At 43.4% G+C, this 19517-nt stretch overlaps 9 protein-coding genes across 9 annotated transcripts in view; 2 read left to right on the top strand and 7 right to left on the bottom strand.

Annotated features, from left to right (window-relative positions):
* Positions 1-242: 242 nt before the first annotated feature.
* On the bottom strand, positions 243-1163 carry LOC131289240 (glutathione S-transferase 1-like). Its single transcript, XM_058318453.1, has 2 exons — positions 1032-1163; positions 243-958 (listed from the first exon to the last, which is right to left on the bottom strand). Exons 1-2 carry the CDS (start codon positions 1161-1163, stop codon positions 458-460), a joined length of 633 nt encoding a protein of 210 aa, XP_058174436.1. The 3' UTR covers positions 243-457.
* Positions 1164-2324: 1161 nt separating this feature from the next.
* On the bottom strand, positions 2325-3038 carry LOC131285024 (glutathione S-transferase D5-like). Its single transcript, XM_058313885.1, has 2 exons — positions 2907-3038; positions 2325-2825 (listed from the first exon to the last, which is right to left on the bottom strand). The coding sequence occupies exons 1-2, from the start codon at positions 3036-3038 to the stop codon at positions 2325-2327; spliced, it is 633 nt and encodes a 210-aa protein (XP_058169868.1).
* A 4089-nt stretch (positions 3039-7127) lies between these two features.
* LOC131286164 (glutathione S-transferase D5-like) lies at positions 7128-7840 on the bottom strand. The gene is made up of 2 exons (XM_058315058.1): positions 7709-7840; positions 7128-7628 (listed from the first exon to the last, which is right to left on the bottom strand). Exons 1-2 carry the CDS (start codon positions 7838-7840, stop codon positions 7128-7130), a joined length of 633 nt encoding a protein of 210 aa, XP_058171041.1.
* Positions 7841-9189: 1349 nt separating this feature from the next.
* Positions 9190-9974, bottom strand: LOC131289231 (glutathione S-transferase D5-like). Its single transcript, XM_058318443.1, has 2 exons — positions 9843-9974; positions 9190-9775 (listed from the first exon to the last, which is right to left on the bottom strand). Exons 1-2 carry the CDS (start codon positions 9972-9974, stop codon positions 9275-9277), a joined length of 633 nt encoding a protein of 210 aa, XP_058174426.1. The 3' UTR covers positions 9190-9274.
* A 1558-nt stretch (positions 9975-11532) lies between these two features.
* On the bottom strand, positions 11533-12244 carry LOC131286500 (glutathione S-transferase D6-like). Its single transcript, XM_058315459.1, has 2 exons — positions 12113-12244; positions 11533-12036 (listed from the first exon to the last, which is right to left on the bottom strand). Exons 1-2 carry the CDS (start codon positions 12242-12244, stop codon positions 11533-11535), a joined length of 636 nt encoding a protein of 211 aa, XP_058171442.1.
* A 1870-nt stretch (positions 12245-14114) lies between these two features.
* On the bottom strand, positions 14115-14840 carry LOC131285023 (glutathione S-transferase D5-like). Its single transcript, XM_058313884.1, has 2 exons — positions 14709-14840; positions 14115-14627 (listed from the first exon to the last, which is right to left on the bottom strand). The coding sequence occupies exons 1-2, from the start codon at positions 14838-14840 to the stop codon at positions 14115-14117; spliced, it is 645 nt and encodes a 214-aa protein (XP_058169867.1).
* Positions 14841-16211: 1371 nt separating this feature from the next.
* LOC131285022 (glutathione S-transferase 1-1-like) lies at positions 16212-17056 on the top strand. Its single transcript, XM_058313882.1, has 2 exons — positions 16212-16223; positions 16403-17056. The coding sequence occupies exons 1-2, from the start codon at positions 16212-16214 to the stop codon at positions 17054-17056; spliced, it is 666 nt and encodes a 221-aa protein (XP_058169865.1).
* A 292-nt stretch (positions 17057-17348) lies between these two features.
* LOC131285021 (glutathione S-transferase 1-like) lies at positions 17349-18078 on the top strand. The gene is made up of 2 exons (XM_058313881.1): positions 17349-17483; positions 17566-18078. Exons 1-2 carry the CDS (start codon positions 17349-17351, stop codon positions 18076-18078), a joined length of 648 nt encoding a protein of 215 aa, XP_058169864.1.
* Positions 18079-18203: 125 nt separating this feature from the next.
* The window catches only part of LOC131285020 (uncharacterized), a 38264-nt gene continuing 36950 nt past the window's right edge, over positions 18204-19517 (bottom strand). The window contains exons 5-6 of the mRNA XM_058313880.1: positions 18963-19279; positions 18204-18889 (exon numbers count right to left, since the gene is read on the bottom strand). Coding sequence (XP_058169863.1) covers positions 18204-18889; positions 18963-19279 — 1003 coding nt within the window. The remainder of the gene's footprint in view (positions 18890-18962; positions 19280-19517) is intronic.

Genomic DNA, 19517 nt, shown 5'->3' with positions numbered 1-19517 from the left:
CTGGTTAACGTGACAATGTACAATCTTTATGCTCAAATCGACCAAAAACCTAAGACCAATAAATCGGACCCAAAAAAGTGTGCCGTCGTGCTTCTTATCGTACGATGGTACGAAAGAGATTCCGTCGAAAGTTTTCTGTTGGAGTTATTTTGTGTTTATTCGTCTATTCGGTTTTTTATTTCTGTCTATCGCCCGGTACCCAACACGCGCTATCTAATCGCCTGTTCCTGATTCGCCAGTCATCATCGTCCGTCACCGTACTCACCACCTGCATTTGATAAAAGATACGGCCACCGAGGGTCATGTGAAACACAAGGGTTTGAGGTGTTGAGTAATGGCTTATATTTCGAGTAGATGCAGTAAGCGGTGCAGTTGTTTGGTTGCATCTACTGTTGGTTTGCCAGTTGCCGCGATAAGCCGCCGATTATGCCGGTGGTGGTGGTACATCACATCCACATCAGGCGACGGTAGCAAGCAGAGCTCGGAGGTCCGTCTCAGCCTGCTTGTGCATCGCGTGCAGGTCGGGAATGTGCGTCGCCATTCGATCGCACCAGCGCTGCACATTCGGGTACGGTGCCAGATCGTACGGCATCCAGCTCAGTGAGGCAACGCTGGCGAACACGGGAAAGTCGGCAATCGTTAGCTTTTCGCCCGCGACGTACGTGCTTCCGGTGAGGAACATTTCCATCAGCTCGAGGCCACGCTTCAGCTTGGCGCTAAGTTCCGCCGAGATGGGTTGCTTGCGGAGGGAGGCCAGCATATTACCCATTGCGGCACCTTGCAGTAGCCCATTGTCAAAGAAGAGCCTCTGGTGGACCACCGTTCGCTCGGCAAGATCCTTCGGGTAGAGACTGTCGTCAAGGGCGTACTTCTCCGCCAGGTAGATAAGGATGGCGTGCGATTCCCAGATCGCTCGACCGTCGTCCACCAGCGTCGGAATGGTGCCCTGGGGGTTCACCTAGACGAGCGCAACAGTGATATTTAATATCCACTTCGAGACCTTACCAACCTCATGCCTTCTGTACACATACCCGTTTAAGCTCTTCCAGATCCTTCGGGTCGTATATGCTGGTCGGCTTATGGTTCAACTCCAGCCCCATATGCTTGATCAGGAATGCCGCTGACTGGCAGGGGAGCGAGCGGATATGGTAGTACAGATCCATCGTGGTCACCGATTCGAACGACACTGGAAATGTATGGAATAGTTTCTGCTCTCCGGCGCCGAACACACAGCGATAAGTATATTAAAAAGCTCACCAATACAAACCGTTTCTTCCTGTGCATTGTTAGAATCACTAATCAACGAAAAACTTATCGCATCGGCAGCGTACTATGGGTCAATTCAGTACAAGATGTGGTCAAAGTATTTTGTAAAATATATTAAATATATTATTATCAAATATATTAATACATATTAATACAAATTTTTATTAAAATTATTAAATATATTAATAACAATTTTTTACAAAAATGACAAAAAGTACAATAGTATATATATATGCAATAATAATAGGTGGAAAAATGCAAAAGGAAAATAATAGGTGGAATCACACACGGAATCGTTTAGTTTCAACGATGTTTTAAAAGAAGGAAATAAAGGGTTCAATTGGTGTAGTCGATTGGTGGTAGCAAAGGAACTTGAGAGTTTTCCCTCCACCTTCACCTGGCAAGTGATGTTGGTCATTCTTACAAGTCTGTTTAATTTAGTCGGGATACCTAATGATGGCTTTTACCCTGGCTATGCTATCATATGCAGCTTTAAAGTCAATAAAGAGATGGAAAGTATTTTGTTGATACTCAGATGCCATCATCTCTAGGACTTATCGCATGGTGAAGCCTGACTTATCTCCCTTTTTGTATATGGTGTAGATGGTACCGAGATTCCAGTCACACGGCATCGATTCGCTATCCTATATATCAGTAGACGAATTTCGCAGTTCGCATTTGGTAAGCACAATTATCGACAAATGTGAATGTTTTCGATAACGAGACGGGTTATATAAGACTCTCTCATTACTCTTGTTGACAGTATGCAATATGTATTGTCTTTGCAAATTTATTTGGATTGATTGTGTTTAAATGCTGGCTTGTCTCGCTCAATTTTTGTTTTTTTTTCAAATACCATACCCTATATCCAGAAGCGCTTATGTGTACGTGAGAAACTGTTTTTGTTGTTTGGAAAATTTTACCCTATTGAATACAAAGCGTAGCTTATATCAGATTTGTTTTCCTTGTTTTTTTCATTAATAGCATTTATTTTTTAAACACTACAATCTACAAATGAGATCGTATCCCGGAGAAAATACTTCTAGAACTTCTTCTTCTCACATTCGGCTGGAAAAGTATGCCTTGGTACCTTTGTCCAATTCCTTCCGGAACTCGGCGTAATCCGGCAATTCGGTCGTTACACGGGAAACCCACTCTCTAATGTGCGGATACGGCTCAAGATCGTACTTGAGCCAGTTGAAAGCCGTCACTGTTCCGAGCAGGAAAATATCCGCCACTGTTAGATGATCGGCGGCTGCGTACGATCGCTCGGTAACGAATCCTTCCAGCAGATCGATCGCCTTCTTCAGCTTTTCCATCTGTTCGTTGGACGGTTGTTCCTTTTTGAATACAAGTATGACAACGAACAGGAGGTTCCTGTACAGGGTACCGATATCGAAGAACAGCCGCTGGTTGACGACAGAGCGCACATTGGGATCTTTCGGATAGAGGGTGTCATCTTTACCGTACTTTTCCATCAAATAAAAGACGATTGCGTACGACTCCCACACAACATGTCCGTTGTCCACAAGCGTGGGGATGACGGCCTGTGGGTTGAGCTGGCGAGTAACGAGAAGATCGCTGGTGCTATAAATCCATATTTAACTACAAAATACGCAAAAGTCGCTTCATTTACTAACCTTACTCAGGGCCTCCTTCTCAACCGGATTGCGTAAATTAATTCTCTTTAAGTTCAGGTTGATTCCCAATTTCTTTGCTACTAGCAACACGCTTTGACACGGCGTCGAAAGGATATTGTAATATAAATCCATTCAGAATACTCTGGGTTTCCGCGTGTTGCGTTTGCGTCGTGTTGTGGGAAAACGGTCTGATTGATGAGCTACGAATGTTTGGTTGTCATTATATACCGGTACCGGTGGGGGCAGACCAGGATGGTACCAACACCCAACCAGATATAGATCCAAGTTGTAATATCTACGCGTCTCAAAGCTCACGATGTTGGCAACCGCGATGAGCTACACCAACACCAGCGATATTGCCGGCGTTTTGCAAATACATACATTTTTGATTCGATACGGTTTGGGGTACGCGATTCATTCCAACGGATTTTTTGTCGTATGAACATACCTAGGAACCTGCAAAAATTAGAAATTACCACGTATGTGGTTCAATTTGACAGCGTCACTAGGAGTGTATAGCGTAGTATAACAAGAGAGTTTAGTCACAATACTTGCAAATGAATTCAAGATAAGTGGTTGCACTCTGTAATGTGCACGAATAAAGACTGATTCGCACGTCGGCAAGTGCAAGTGCAAGTAATCAGGCAAGTGGCAAGCAGCCGTTCGCACTGTAGCAAGTACTTGTCGGTAACTAAACCACTAAACCAAGAAAACAGAAAGTTATGAAATGTAATTTACCATGATTTGATCTCTTATACATAAAAAGATCGATCATTGATGTAACAAAATAACATTTCTGTAACATAAGTCGTAAGTTATCCTTAAAAAATCACGAAAATGAAAAAGGTTTTGTTTGACAACTTTTAATTACACGAGTTGTCAACCAATACAAAATACATGCCACTTGTTCCTTGCTAGGTCCTGATTCGCACGGGGCAGGTACGCGGCAACTTGCCACTTGCACTTGCCACTTGCCGACGTGAGAATCAGCCTTAAATCAAATTGAATTTAATAAAAATAATATATTCTAGCCAACGAATCCTAACGGCCTTCGCCACCGTCGGGATGTCAGGCTCGCCATACAGCTCAGCTAGCTCGTGGTTCATCCTTCTCCTCCACACGCCCTGCTCACATACACACACCGCCAAGATAGACCAGAGCACGCGCTCCATACGTTGACGTCCTCCGTGAGTAGAGGCCATGATTCATGCCCATAGAGAACGACCGGTTTCATCAGTTCAGCTGTGGAAAGCTGTGTTGCCGCATGGTCTTCCATAGATCCTTCCTGTCTATGGTATCGTAGGCCGCCTTGAAGTCGATGAAGAGGTGGTGCATTGGGATCTGGTGCTCTCGACACTTCTGGAGGATGTGTCGAACTGTTCATCTCCACATAGCGCACTCTCCCGTGACAAACTGACAAACTCCACCTAGCGCACTCAGGAAACTCGAAACTCCATACAACTTTGACAGGAGTTTCACTAGAGTTTCCTATGTGTGCGTGAATGTGGAGATGAACAGGTAGAGTGAAGATCTGGTAGGAGGTGGGTTTGCCTACAACAAACCCAGCTTGGTAGCTTCCGACGAAATCTGTAGCAATGGGCTCAAGACTGCAGAAAAGTATTTGGGATAGGATTCTGTAGGCAGCATTCAGGACTGTGATGGCTGGAAAGTTTGTATAGTCCATTCTGTCACCCTTCTTGTACATTGGGTGGATGACACCCAGCTTCTAGTCCACCGTCATCCTTTCCTGCTCCCAGATTTTCACAATTAGCTGGTGCACACTGACGGCTAGCTCTACCGAACTCGTTTGGAATAGTTCTACCACCAGCCCATCACTGCAAGCTGCTTTCTTCTGTTTCAGCTGCTTGATGGCACTAGTGACTTCATCCAAGGATGGTGCGAGCACATCATCATCTACCTCCTGGCTAATGTGCTGCTCGATTCTGCCTGCGCCGCTGCTGGACTCCCCTGAATCCGTTCCGTTCAGGTGTCCATTGAAGAAGCACTTCCATCTTTCGATCATGAGCATACTAATTTAATTCGAAACTTTTTCAATATTTTCGATAATGAATAATCTCTATGAATATTACATTAACGACCGGTCATGCTTGCCCGTTAAGGACTTACTAGACTTTGTCCCTGATGCGTACGTGCATAGTGCGGTTTTCTTTCCGGCGTTACCGCTCAGTTGTTGGGGACCATCCTTGGCTGTCACGGACGTTAACGTTATATTTATACCTTTTTACAAACCCTATTATTGTTAAATAGTATGTTACTGATTTGTTGCTGACACTTTTCCTCCAAAATGAATTTTTATTTTTGTATGCCTACGTCCCATAGTGCAGCATAGAGAAATAGAAAACATGTAAACTGTTTTTTACACCTTCCCCTTGCACAATTATCGATAACGTGGGTGTTTTCGATAACGAAACGGTTAATAAAAGGCATCACTTCATCATGTTGACAGTGTTGAATGTGTATTGTGTTTGCAATTTATTTGGACAGCGATTGTGTTTAAATGCAGGCTTGTCTCGATCGATTTTTGTTTTTGAAAATTTGTTTTTTATCATCAAACTAGCTTATTTGCCAGGTTACACGGGCACTATGTTTTTTTTATGTGAAAGCTTTCTTCTAGGAGGTGGAATATGAAGTTTTAGTCAAATATAACATTCAACGTTTTATTCCAAGTCCAGTTATCACTTGTTCACTTGTCGTCCAAGTCACTTGTCGAACCATTTAAATCGGTAAATATTTATTGGAAGCTTTGAAATATTTATTGCTAAGAAATGTGGATCAACTAAATCGTTCAGTTTCTTCGTGTTTGTCCATCCGAGTGAGCTCTGGATTTCGTTCTGGTTGATTTGTACATCATGGCGATATTTTTGTTTTGTGTGTTACTGTATTTTATATGAATTTGTGTTTTGTATGTGTTTCAAAGCACTTGAAGAATCGTGTATTGGAGAAAACAGTTCTAAGGAAATTCGGCATCACTTCTGTTGGTGGTGCATTTTGTTTTTCTTTTCTTTTTTTTTGTTAATTTATACGAAGATCATTGCTAGTTACCCGGTGTCGAATTTTTTTTTTACTTGACTCTATTGAACGTATTTCATAAGGCCCGGGCCCTGTGCCGCGCGAAAATTTTAAATTGCTTCAAAACACAATTTCAACATGACAAGTTTTTTGTTAATCCAAGTATCTTTACTTTTCCTCAAACCAAGCTGCTTGCTATAGCAATCAATGCTATGTAACTGTTGGTACTTTTTGTCAAAAGTAAATATGCTTCGATATTTTTGTTTATGCTTCATATTTGTGGACAAACTGAAAATACTTAACTTTCGTGGCAAGTTAGTGACTTCAAACCGAGAGCCAAGCGCATCAGGACCGATAATGAAGACGCAAATTCAGTTATTCTGTTGCGGGATTGTTGGTTTGGATAGTTTTTTGCTATTCCAGCAGCAGGTTACTGGTTGCATAGCACACTTGCATGCAACATGAGATTGTACAACTTGTAAGCGCACTTTGCTAAATTTTATAATTTATAAAATAGATAGAAGATAGATAGATAGAATAGATAGATATAGATAAATAGAAGATAGATAGATAGATAGATATAATATAATAGATAGAAGAATGGATAACATACCCTACATTCAACAGCGCGTATGTGGACAAGCGTTTTGAATTATTGCTGTTCTAAAAGATAAAAATAAGTTTAATTTTGTTCTTCGTCTTGGCGTAACGACCATATCTTGGTCATGCCTATCCTCGTTAAGGGTTTATAAGACTGATTTCCTTTGTGTACGTGGATGGTCAGTCCTCTCCTACAGGGGAGAGTCCGGTCTCGGTTGGGAATCGAACCCACGCCGTCGAGGTGTTGAGCCCCAACTTTCGTGGGCCGATTTTCTAACCGGCGCTATCGCTCGGCGGTTGCGGAATCCTGTAAATTTTTATTTTGTAAAAAGTTCAAATAAATTTATTGTTTGACTGTAATATTAAACAAAAAAGTAAAATGGTTTTTGGAAAATTTTACTCCGTTGAATGCAAAGCGTAGCTTGTATCAGATTTGTTTGCTTTGTATTTCATTGGAATTTGGTAAAAGAATACATTTTTTAAACACTACACTCTGCAAACGAGATCGCATCCCGGAGAAAAAACTTAAAAAAAGTAGTAGATACTGGTGTAAACAGCTCACTTCCAACTCATTTCTAACGCTTAAACTTCTCACTGTCGGCTAGTAAAGAATGCCTTGGTACCTTCGTCCACCTCCTTCCGGAATTCGTTGTAGTCCGGTAATTCGGCCGTTACTCGGGAAACCCACGCTCTAATGTGCGGATAGGGCTCAAGATCGTACTTGATCCAGTTGAAAACCGTCACCGTTCCGAGCAGACAAATGTCCGCCACAGTCAGATGATCGGCGGCTGCGTACGATCGCTCGGTAACGAATCCTTCCAGCAGATCGATCGCCTTCTTCAGCTTCTCCGTCTGCTCGTCGGACGGTTGCTCCTTTTTGAACGATAGTATGACGATCGAGAGAAGGTTCTTGTACAGCGTACCGATGTCGAAGAACAGACGCTGGTTGACCACAGAGCGCACCTTGGGATCCTTCGGATAGAGAGTATCGTCTTTACCGTACTTTTCCACCAGATAGATGACAATTGCGTACGACTCCCACACAACATGTCCGTTGTCCACGAGCGTGGGGATGGTGGCCTGTGGGTTGAGCTGGCGAGCAAAAAAAGTTCACTGGTATAATAAATCCATATTTAACAAGAAAATACGCAAAAGTTGCTTCATTTACTAACCTTACTCAGGGCCTCCTTCTCAACCGGATCGCGCAAATTAATTTTCTTCAGGTTCAGGTTGATTCCCAATTTCTTTGCCACTAGCAACACGCTCTGGCAGGGCGCCGAAACAATACTGTAATATAAATCCATTTTGACCACTCTGGATTTGCACGTGTTGCGTTTGCGTCGTGTTGTGGGAAAACGGTCTGATTGATGAGCTACGAATGTTTGGTTGTCATTATATACTGCTATCGGTGAGGAATAAGCAGGATGATACCAATACCCAACCAGATATAGTTCCAAATTGTAATCTCTGCGCGTCTCTAAGCTCACGATGATGTCAACCGCGATGAGCTACACCAACACCAGCGATGTTGCCGGCGTTTTGATCGTACCATCAACCGCCGCAATACGTGACTTGCTAAAATACATACATTTTAGCTTCGATACGGTTTGGGGTACGCGTTTCATTACAACGTTTTTTTTCGCGTATGAACATGTATGAACAACATGAGAAACCTGCAAAAAATATAAATTACCACGTATGTTGTTCAATTTGGCAGCGTCACTATGACTGTATGGTGTAGCATAACACGCGGGTTTAGTCATCCAATGCATTTCAAGATAAATGCTTGCACTTAATAATTTCCACTGAATAAATCAAACTTAATGTAATAAAAATAATATTTACAAGATATTATACAAATACTATCTCTTTAGAATTTCCAAACAAGTACATAAAATTCTACAAATTCATACAATACATTCTTTATATTTTATGTAATTTTTTGCTTGTGTGGCTTTATTTAAATGTGTTATTAAAATAAATAAATAAAATTTATTTCCTAATATCCTTCAGTAAAATGCCTGGGGGTGCTCATGGCGCAGCGGTAGCAAGAGCAAACACCACGCCAGATGTGTGGGGTCGAATCTCGAGTCTGGAACCCGCCGGTATTACGAACGGCTGATCACCGACCTCTAATATACCGTGTTGCTTTTATAAAGTAAAAAATTACGAGACTTGTTTCCCTGTGGGCTTACGAGACTTGTTTCCCTGTTATAATACGTGGATAGTCAGTCCTCTCGTACAGGGAGGGTGGGTCCCGGTCTCGGTTGAGATTCGAACCCACGCCGTCGAGGTGGTGAGCCTCGGCGCTCATGGGCCGATTTTCTAACCGGCGCTACCGCTCGGCTGTCGCCGACCGCGGAGTGTCATAACTAATTTTATTATTATGATGCTGATTAGTTTCTTTCGAAAAATGGTTTTTACAAATTAACATCTATTAAACACCATATTTCATATCGCTTAATATGTTCGTACTAGAATTGAAGTTTTACTTCTCAAAAGATATTCATGTTTGATTTTATAAACAGTTAAGATACGTTTATTGTTCAACTGCAATATATAAGATTAAAATACACAACGTTATTAGCACAATTTGACCGTTTCAAACCGTTGTTGTTAATACCAAACATGTTTTTTTTTCTCAGTCGAGGGCATGATAATAAAATACATTTGAATACACTACAATCCACATACGAGATTGCATCCCGGACACTTGCACTTGCTTAGAGAAAGCCTGTTCACTTTCGGCTGGCAATGTATGCCTTGGTACCTTCGTCCAAATCCTTGCGAAACTCGGCGTAGTCGGGGATCTCGGCCGTCACACGGGAAACCCACGCTCTAATATGCGGATAGGGCTCAAGATCATGTCTAAGCCAATTAAGTCCCGTCACCGTTCCGAGAAGACAAATGTCCGCCACAGTTAGATGGTCGGCGGCTGCGTACGACCGCTCGGTAAGGAATCCTTCCAGCAGATCGATCGCTTTCTTCAGCTTCTCCATCTGCTCGTCGGACGGTTGCTCCTTCTTGATCACGAGCGAGATAACAGCGATGAGGTTCTTATACAGCGTACCGATGTCGAAGAACAGCCGCTGGTTGACCACAGAGCGCACCTTAGGGTCCTTCGGGTAGAGGGTGTCATCTTTACCGTACTTTTCCACCAGATAGATGACGATTGCGTACGACTCCCATACAACATGTCCGTTGTCAACGAGCGTGGGGATGGTGGCTTGTGGGTTGAGCTGGCGAGCAAAGAAAAGTCACTTATACTGTCCAAATGAAACAACAAATGGGAGATCATTTGCTTACCTTCCTAAGGGCCTCTTGTTCCACCGGATCGTGCACGTCGATTTTCTTTAGATTCAGGGTGATTCCCAATTTCTTTGCCACCAGCATTGCGCTCTGGCAGGGCGGCGACACGATGCTGTAATAATAATCCATTCTGAGCGCAGTTGGGAGTAGACGTAGTGTGTTGGCTTCGCGTTGTAGAAACGGTCTGACTGAAGGGTTGCGACTGTTTGTTCGCAATTTTATACCGGCTCCGGTGGGGGGTGGCCCGGATGGTACCAATACCAAACCAGATATGGTTCCAAGTTGTAATCTCTACGCGTCTCCAAACATGCGGTGATGTCTGGCAGTTACACCAACACCGGCAATGATGCCGACGTTTTGATTCTGCTACAATGCCAGCATGACTGGTCAAAATTCGTACGCTGTTTGCATCACTTCGGTGTTGGTTTTGGGGGGATGAAATCTTCCGTTTCGCGATTCATTCTAGTCGATTATTCCTCGCCGGTTTTGGAACATGCTAGAAAATAAAAGAAAGTATCCTGTTTGCTTTTTAATTCGGCAGTTTCACTATGACCAGCATAGCAAAACACAGACAATACTCAGTCATCAATACTACCGAATTCATTTAGAGATAAGTGCCTGCACTTGATAATATAATTTATCTGATGAAAATTAATACCTTGTTAGACATTCATTTTAAACATTTTTTAAAATTATGACGTTTTCGAATCCTAAAAATTTTGCATTTCATTAGATGAACAATATTAGGAAGTAAATGCAGTAAAAGTATTTTCAATTTATGAAAAATGGTTGTATTTTGACAATTATGGTATTGTTTCCGGCCGCTAGTATTTTAAAATAAATTATTTAAATAAAATTCCCCATTATGCATTAACAGGTAAATATTAGGGGACTTATTGTTTGGAGAATGTTACAGCAGTTTATTTTATCATTAAGGGAGGACAAGTGTAGTATTTTCCTAATTGAGTTATCAAAAATATTAACAATTTGTAAACCGGCGCTTTCTACCAAAAATACGCTGCAGTCACCGCGATCAGTCGCGGCACCGTGATGAACGCCTGGTGTCATGACGAATCCGTCATCTCGTTAGCCCATGTACGGCCCCGTAAACTAAGGTAAATCCCTTTCTAAACATACATGTGTGTAAAATGTTTAGGTAGATGTTTATGTGTATAAACTGATACATTTTGATGAAGCAATCGATGATGAAGTTTAGCTCGAAACGCTTCATTGTCATATTTGTTATTCAATTGTTTTTGTGCTGGACGAAAGCATTCACGTTTCTTCATTATTTTTGTATTATGTTTTACGTGTCTTAAGTTATTTTCATTTTATTTTCGGTAAACATGACCATCATGCTGAAACACAAATATTGCTTAAAGAAGTTTAAATTTTATTTTTTTATGGGATTTTAAATTTCAATTATTTAAGCAAAACTTCGTAGTTTTTTTATTTTACTAAAAAACCTGTAGTTGTTCTGTTTGTATACAATGAACTGAATATGAATGTGTCACTGTTTGCAGTTTCGAGCATAATGTTATTCACAAGTGGGCGCAAACCAACCCTTATCTTCACGGAGCAGTTATCACTATTTTCACATCGGACCAATGCAACTTCGATGAGGAAATCTTCTTGGAGCAGGTGTCACTATTTTCACATCGGACCAACGCAACCTCGCTGAGGAAACTTACAGGGTAGCGATGTATGCCAAACTCTTCTCGTCAAGCTCCTTACGGAATGCGGGGTAGTCTGGAAGTTCCCCGGTTACTTTGCCAACCCACGCTTTAATGGCCGGATATGCATCCAGATCGTACTTTAGGCCACCGAGCAACGTGACGCTGCTCAGCAGACAGATATCCGCGATCGTCAGCTGAGTGGCCGCGACGAACGATCCTCGTTCCTTGATGAAACCCTCCAGCAGTCCAAGCGCCTTTGTGAGCTTGTCCAGCATCTCTTGCGTTGGCTGTTTCTTTTGCTTCAACAGACAGTTGGCGTAAGCGATGGCGCTCGGGAACATAACGCCATTGTCGAAGAACAGCCGCTGGTTGACGACGGAACGCACCTTGGCGTCCTTCGGGTAAAGTGCGTCATCTTTGCCGTACTTCTCCACCAGATAAATAGCGATGGCGTACGACTCAAAAATCACGTGCCCATCTTCAATGAACGTGGGAATGGTGTGCTGAGGATTGTACTGCGGTAAACGAAATGATTAATGAAAGGAAATCACCTAACGGGAGTGGCAATGCGCTTTTGGAATCGATACCAACCTTCCTTATCTCTTCGCGCACTTCTGCGACGTGTGGGTTCACCTCCTTCACGTTGAACGTAACGCCGAGTTTTTTGGCCACGAGCATGACGCTCTGGCACGGCGGGGATACAATGTTGTAGTAGAGCTCCATGATCGGTTCGTTAGCAAGCAAAAGACGCGACTGGCATTGTGCCCAGTCCCGGTGGGGTAGTTATATATTCTCAAAAACGATTCCTTCCAAAGGCTGGGCTACCTATACTAATGACTTGCCGAATCGGATATGGAAGCTTCGTCACTGACGTGTACGTGTATGATGGTTTGAAGTCAAACATTTTGGAGCTCCAAGAGCGCTTCACAGCATGTACATTGAGGTGAATTTGCGTTTGTCGAAATTTCTGATGAAATCAATGTTACGAGTATAATAATGAGTTCGTAAATTCGTAGTTCTTCTTAAAAATTATTGATTGAACGTGTTTACTTCTTTAAACGAATGCAGTATGCATTAGTAGAAACAACAGTATTGAAAGTTAAAACCTTACATTTTGATATCCGTTATACATGCAAAGAATCCACACCAGTGGTCGGCACATCTTACACACCATAGGCTAAATTATGTAAAAACTCATCTGAATGTGTGGGCTATATGCACCAAATGATATTTTATTGGTGTTGGATAGCTGGATTCAGAGCATGGTAAATATCAGTTATAAAATTGTCGCAGATGAAATAACATGGATTAGTAAAATACAAAAATATTTTACACTTTCAATGCGATTTCCTTTATGCATGAATTCGAATTTTTTAATTGATATAACTTTATAAGTTTTCATTTTTTGAAAATACCCTTATATATACCGTCAAAAATAATTCTAATCAGCTGGTTAGATAAATGACTCAAGACTAATCTAATGCTTAGGTGTCCGTGGCTGTATTTTGCGATATGTATCATTTTGCGGATATAAATCTGTTTGAATCAGCAATGTCCCGTTTGTCACGTTATCAGTAAATCACGCTACCGGTGGATATGGAGTTTTCCATGTCCAAAAATAAACATTATCCAATGCTTTTCCAGTCATGCTCAATGCCCATTTCTAACCACATAATATGAATTGAATATGCTGAGGCAATAGTAACTACGTGGATGGGTTAAATAAACTAAACATTCATTAATGGATTTGTTATTTCATTGCCCTGATAGAATATCGTTTGTTACTTACATGCTAAGTATGATTGAAAGCAAATTAAAACAATAATGATTTATTTTAAAAGTATACAGTTTTGATAAAATTGTATTTAACATGTTGATCCATCTGAACAATAGCAAAAATTAGAGCAAAAGTAATGGATAAAAAGTAAGTCAACACAGTTGAATATATAAGCTAAACAATGGTTACAGACATAAAGCACACTTTTGAACACTGCTAGTAATACAGTGAGTAAAAAGAAGACTATTGAACAAAAAAGTAAAAGTGGAATGTAAAAACAAATATGATATTCTTGTTCTCAAGTGTTCTCAAAACGAAACGAATGTTGGAAAAGAACCACATCAATACAGATGCCTGAACTACTTGGTACCTTTACAACACGTTTTGCGTTTTGGCTAACGAGCTTTAAATGATGACGAATGATTTAGAATCGGAAAGTCCATGGTATGCGTGTTGCTTTGTGGTGTGATGGACAACGACTTTAAATTGAACCATGGATTCAGTAAATTCAAGGCAGTGTGGTATGTAGTATTTCAGACGATCTTTTTGTGTCTATCGCCTTTCCTGATCATTCCGTGCAACATCTCTGGTGACCTTGTAAAGGGCCAACATTGGTCAATATGAAATTCTTCAAATAACTTGGCGGTATATGGTGCGAATAACAGTCTCGTGGAGTCAGAGGATCAATTTGGATATTAGTTACGCTAGAATTAAATAGTTTTCAGTCCCGTGAGCATTTTCGTTTCTTTATTCTCACATTATAAATTTTACGGCGTGATACGATCCATAAATGATCTGTTAGTGTTTGTTTCAGGTTCAGTTTGATTTGGCTGCGTTTGCAGCTATGTACGCCTCGGTACCTTCAGTAAGCTCCTTGTGGAATTCAGCATAATCCGGAAATTCGGCCGTTACCTTAGCAACCCAGCTTTGAATGCCCGGGTACGCTTCCAAACCATATTTCACCCAACCCAGTGCGGTCACACTACCAAGCACGAAAATGTCCGCGATCGTCAGATGATCGGCAGCGACAAACGCTCGTTCGGTGACAAACTTTTCCGTCAGATCGAGTGCCTTCTTCAGCTTTTCCTTCAGCTCTTCACTTGGCTGTTTTCCTTCCAGCACAGCATCAATGTTGGCGAGGACGCTCTTATAAAGCGTTCCGATGTCGAAGAACAGCCGCTGGTTAACGACGGAACGGACCTTCGCGTCCTTGGGATACAGTGCGTCGTCTTTGCCGTACTTCTCCACCAGATAAATCGCGATAGCGTACGACTCCCAGATCACATGCCCCTCGTCGACGAACGTTGGGATTGTATGTTGGGGGTTTATCTGAAAATAAATTTCTCCTATGAGATCACCGGGCAGCAGAAGCAAATGTAATATCGAAAGGTTTCCTATTACTCTCCGTACCTTCGTTAGAGCGGCCACCTCTACGGGATCTTCTACGTTAGTCTCCTTGATGTTTAACGTGACTCCAAGTTTTTTCGCAACCAGCAGCACATTTTGGCACGGTGGAGAAATAATGTGACTGTACAGCTCCATGACGATCCTGTTCCGCTAGCAAGTGTGGATTGAACCAGACTAAATTGGTAATGCTTTTTGGGGCAGAGCGTCCGCTTTATTATACTCAACTGACATACCCCAATCTTGTAGAGGGGGATTCGTTCAAATATAAGATTAGAATCATAGTAAACATTTCACCAACACGACGAACATTTTTTGAATGAAATACCGTCACACAACTTATCCCATCTAATATGTGTTGTGTATGTGTCGGGAGCAGCGATGTCTGGTTTCTTACTCTAACGCGGCCAGTAGAGTTTAGCCACATCGCGAAAGGGCTACAAAAAAAACGCGAGCAGGAAAAATAAACAAATGCGGCGGATTCATTACCGAATTCGTGCTGCAAGATAAGAGCTCACTGATTGATTTTGATTCGGCACTGCCGGAAATAATTTAAAGGAGAGAGCGTAGTGTTAGTTCAGTTTTGGTCGATAGAAAAACATAAAAGACATAATTTGTTGATAATTTGTTTGCGTTCATAACTCCTGCAGTGGGGTAAAAATAACTGACTTCTACAGTATGAAAGTGTTTGAAATTTATTCTAAAGTATAAAGAAGCTTATTTCCTAACAACAGTCTTGACAGAAGATCCCAAACTGAAAACGATCAAAATTACCTACCTCCATCGATGGAGGGTGTGTGTCACAAACACAATTAAATTAACACCGTAGCTTATTCTCAAAAGTCGAAATATTGTATTTCAAACGTATTTAGGGATAAAAATAATTTAATTTATATAAATCAAACCATTGTTCTCCTTGTTTGGCACAGCGACCGCTTTCAGTCATGTCTGCCCATTAAGGGCTTGCTGGACTTTTTTCGATAATGTTCGTAGATAGTTAGTTGCTTTGAACAGAGGATTAGGATTCGTACCAACGCCGCTGATGTCCTAATTTTCTAATTGCTCGTCCCCTAATACCACCTACTAGTAACAACTCTTTGGATTTATTTGATACCACATGCAGGCAAAAATGTATCCTATACAATCAAGAAAAAGAGAATACTTAATTATCAATTATCTATATTATTCCAGTGTTGAAGAATAGCGCACAGCTATGTTGTACGAATTGATGTCATAGGATGTTCACCATCATGCCCAAGTTCCATCATGTGTAATGTGTTTGTTATAGATTTTATTTCCCTAAATAGTAGTTAATTATTAACAAAAAAAAAATATATTAAAGAAAGGTATTGAAATGAAGAGATATCAGCAGAAAAGTTCAATTAATTGTCACTTATGTAGAAGAAATGGAACCAGTCGAGTAAGTGTATTTGAAAACCCATTTGAATTCGGTTTCAAACATCTTTATGCCGTGCCAACCGGGAGCACGATATTTTCCGGGTTATTACTATGTCCCGCAGTGTATTAATATGCATATCTTACCATCACCAGATCGCCAACCATACACCAATAAACAGAGGCTTTTCGGGGCTTTCGTGCTACTCCAATATAATCCATCAAAATCGATGCAAGGCCAAATGAATGTTGGGTGTATAAATGCTCATAGCGCTGTTGCCACCTGGCTCATTGCCCACCCAGAGATGGATCTGTACTACAACATACTTTCGCCACCGTCGCGCGCCATTTTACTCCTCGGAGAGGCGCTCAACATCCGCATGAATCTGATCAGTTTGGATGTACACCGGAAAGATTATGTGAACGTGGAGTTTAAGAAAATCAACCCACAGCACACGGTACCCACGCTGGTTGTCGACGGTGTGGCCATATGTGAACCAGGTGCGATCTTGTGCTACCTGGCCGAACGCTTCGGTCCGCCCGGAAGTGTCCTGTACCCTAGTGAACCGCTACGTCGGGCCATCGTCAACCAATGGCTGCTGTTTGAGTGTGGCACCCTGTACAAGTGCATCATTGCTTACTATAGTCCGGTCGTTTTGGAACGGGCCACACCGGTGGATGCCGACCGGCAGAAGCTAGAGGAAGCGGTAGCCATTCTGGATGGAAGCTTGCGCCGGAACACCTTTGCCGCCGGCGATCACCTGACGGTGGCCGACTACTCGCTCGTATGCACCGTATCCTTGTTGGTGCTGCTGAAGTTCGATCTCACACCGTACGAGTCGGTACGGAGCTGGTACGAGCGGTGCAAGGGTGTGATCACGGGCTACAGTGAAATAACCCAGCGCGCCGTGACGATGTTTCAAAACTGGATGGAATGTGAAAACAAGGGTAAACCTTAGGACGGATTTCTTTTCTCTTCAAACACTTTGATTCCCGCATTCCTTTCCTACGCAAGGCGGTTCTTTTGGCTTTTACTTTTTGCTCGTCGTGAAGCTTCCCGTGTAATCGATATCGTGTCGTGTCATCGCGTGTAAATCCTTCGTGATAAGATATAACGGAGATAGCGCACTGGAAGCCAGCTACCGGTAGTGGTTCCAGTAGCCTGTCTAAAAGATTTCCGATCGTCCACCGTTGTGCCCGTGTTACGAAAGAAGTGCTTCAAGTGATCCTTCTGCGTGTCATCGAATCGTTATGGATTTCTACTACCATCCCGCTTCGCCGGCCTGCCGCTCGGTGATGCTAGTAGCAAAGGCGCTCAATCTGCAGCTCAACCTAAAGTTTGTCGATCTCATGACGGAAGAAAACCTTAAGCCAAACTTTGTCGCGGTAGGTATCGGTACCGGGAAGGTCAACGGGTGGTGCAAAAGAGATTCGTCTGGATAAAGAACATTTCATTCCCCTTTGGCAGATTAATCCACTGCACTGCGTACCGACGCTGGTCGACAACGACCTAACGCTCTGGGAGTCACGTGCCATCCTCGTCTATCTCGTGGACAAGTACGGCCGAACCAACAGTCGCCTCTACCCGAAGGATCCGAAGACGCGTGCCACCATCAACCAGCGGCTCTTCTTCGACCTCGGTACGTTGGGCGCACGCTTTGAGGACTACTACTATCCGCTGTACTTCGAGGGGGCACCGGCCGACGAGGAAAAGATAGCCAAGATCGAGGAAGCGCTGGGTGTGCTGAACGGATATCTCACGGTGAACCCATACGCGGCCGGGCCAAACATGACGCTGGCCGATTATAGTCTGGTTGCGACGGTATCGTCACTTGAAGCGGTACAGTACGATCTGGCGAAGTTCCCATCGGTCGCGGCTTGGTATGAGGGATGCAAAGCGTCCATGGCCGACTACGAGGAGATTAATGGAGAAGGAATGCGTCAGTACCGGGCGTACTTTGAGTCGGGTTTGGCTGGCTAGGAGGACAGGACCCCTTCCGCATTTCGGATATCCCTACCGCGAGAGAGGCTAATGTTTGTTAGATTTCACTTTTTTGTTTTATCTTCAATATTCTTGCCCTGTCGTGTGTACAATTGGTAATTGGTTTAACAGCTAATGTTCTTACGGCCTAGGATAACACAGATAAACGTTGTTGCTAACAATAATAAATAGGTATAGTGCGACTGTACATTTGCGGCCGTTGAGCCGACGGTGCCCGGTTTAACCGAGGCCGGCTCGTGTTTGGAATTAGTCTTGTACGGCGGATAGCTGCCGCTACTGCTGCTGCCGCTGTCAGTTCCGCCACTGTTGCTGCTGCCGCCGGTGGCCACGGAGCTACTTCGCCCGGTGGTGGCCCCTGCAGAGGAGGGCGCGGGCGTCGAGTTGGATACCACCGACGGCGAGGAACTTTGGTGCGGGTGATTGCCGCCGGTGCCGCCGAGCCCGTTCGTGTTGGTGCCACCATGGCCACCGATGTCGTTGTTCGTGTTGCTGTTGATCGTGTTGGCGGGCCGTTGCGTCGGCTGCAGCACGTCCGAGTACTTGTGCGTTGGCCGGGCGGACGATTTGAACACCTCCGGCGGGGTGCAGTGTGCGACCTTGTTCAGTTCCATGCCGAACCGGTGCGGATTAACATCCCGCTGGCAGTGTTCGCCCGCTTCCTTGATGAAGATCTGCCGATCGGAGTGCATCGTGCCGACGAAACACTCGTACGTCCCGACGTCTCGCCGCTGGGTGTACGTGTATACGATGTTCCTATGAGTCCACTGTCCCAGGCAACGGTATTCGCGCTCTGCAAAATGAAAGAAAATACCAGCGTTAGCATTAGCGCTCGAGCGGAGCACGTGTCCGTGCGGTTAATTCACCTTCATACACCTCGTTCGTGTAGTCGCAGGCCGAGATCTGGTAGTACATAATGTCCTGGGACTCGCATTCCGAAGACAGCTTCGCGCACAGTCCCTCGTCGTCCGGGATGATGCCGGAAAACTCCCCGATAATGGGACAGGGCGACACAATATCGTTGCTTCCGAGCCGGCCCTGCGTCAACCACCGGTCGTCGCTAAAGTAAAAGTCGTTGCAAATCGTCGCCGAATAGTTGGCCGACTGTCGGTTACTGATCTGGAACTCGAACACGTTCGTATCGCGCCGTTCGACCTTTAGACACTGGTACATCTCTTCGCCGCTGTGTAACGGAAAACGGTGGAAGATATCGGAAAAAACGGCACAGGTGCGAGATTAGAAAAACGAAACAACACCATCTGGATAGCGATTTGTGGCCACACTTTCCCTTCGATCTCGCGAGACGGGTGCGTGTTGTTGGGGAGGAAATTAAAGGAAGTGCTTGATTGATGTTTTTGGGGGATTTTCAGATTTTTGTTTGCCATCCCAATAGCTCTCCCCCCGCGGCGCAACTGGCGGAA

Source organism: Anopheles ziemanni, chromosome 3 (assembly GCF_943734765.1).
Source record: "Anopheles ziemanni chromosome 3, idAnoZiCoDA_A2_x.2, whole genome shotgun sequence".
NCBI lineage: Eukaryota > Metazoa > Arthropoda > Insecta > Diptera > Culicidae > Anopheles > Anopheles ziemanni.
This window is presented reverse-complemented; position numbering and strand designations above follow the sequence as displayed.

Excerpts from the sequence above, each read along its gene's own strand:
- LOC131289240 (XM_058318453.1), bottom strand. The coding sequence starts at position 1,163 with ATGGATCTGTACTACCATATCCGCTCGCTCCCCTGCCAGTCAGCGGCA. Across the intron at positions 959-1,031 it reads ATCTGGAAGAGCTTAAACGG|GTGAACCCCCAGGGCACCAT; the intron begins GTATGTGTACAG and ends GCGCTCGTCTAG.
- LOC131285024 (XM_058313885.1), bottom strand. The coding sequence starts at position 3,038 with ATGGATTTATATTACAATATCCTTTCGACGCCGTGTCAAAGCGTGTTG. Across the intron at positions 2,826-2,906 it reads AGAAGGAGGCCCTGAGTAAG|CTCAACCCACAGGCCGTCAT; the intron begins GTTAGTAAATGA and ends GTTACTCGCCAG.
- LOC131286164 (XM_058315058.1), bottom strand. The coding sequence starts at position 7,840 with ATGGATTTATATTACAGTATTGTTTCGGCGCCCTGCCAGAGCGTGTTG. Across the intron at positions 7,629-7,708 it reads AGAAGGAGGCCCTGAGTAAG|CTCAACCCACAGGCCACCAT; the intron begins GTTAGTAAATGA and ends TTTGCTCGCCAG.
- LOC131289231 (XM_058318443.1), bottom strand. The coding sequence starts at position 9,974 with ATGGATTATTATTACAGCATCGTGTCGCCGCCCTGCCAGAGCGCAATG. Across the intron at positions 9,776-9,842 it reads AACAAGAGGCCCTTAGGAAG|CTCAACCCACAAGCCACCAT; the intron begins GTAAGCAAATGA and ends TTTGCTCGCCAG.
- LOC131286500 (XM_058315459.1), bottom strand. The coding sequence starts at position 12,244 with ATGGAGCTCTACTACAACATTGTATCCCCGCCGTGCCAGAGCGTCATG. Across the intron at positions 12,037-12,112 it reads TGCGCGAAGAGATAAGGAAG|TACAATCCTCAGCACACCAT; the intron begins GTTGGTATCGAT and ends CGTTTACCGCAG.
- LOC131285023 (XM_058313884.1), bottom strand. The coding sequence starts at position 14,840 with ATGGAGCTGTACAGTCACATTATTTCTCCACCGTGCCAAAATGTGCTG. Across the intron at positions 14,628-14,708 it reads AGGTGGCCGCTCTAACGAAG|ATAAACCCCCAACATACAAT; the intron begins GTACGGAGAGTA and ends ATTTATTTTCAG.
- LOC131285021 (XM_058313881.1), top strand. The coding sequence starts at position 17,349 with ATGGATTTCTACTACCATCCCGCTTCGCCGGCCTGCCGCTCGGTGATG. Across the intron at positions 17,484-17,565 it reads TTAAGCCAAACTTTGTCGCG|ATTAATCCACTGCACTGCGT; the intron begins GTAGGTATCGGT and ends CCCCTTTGGCAG.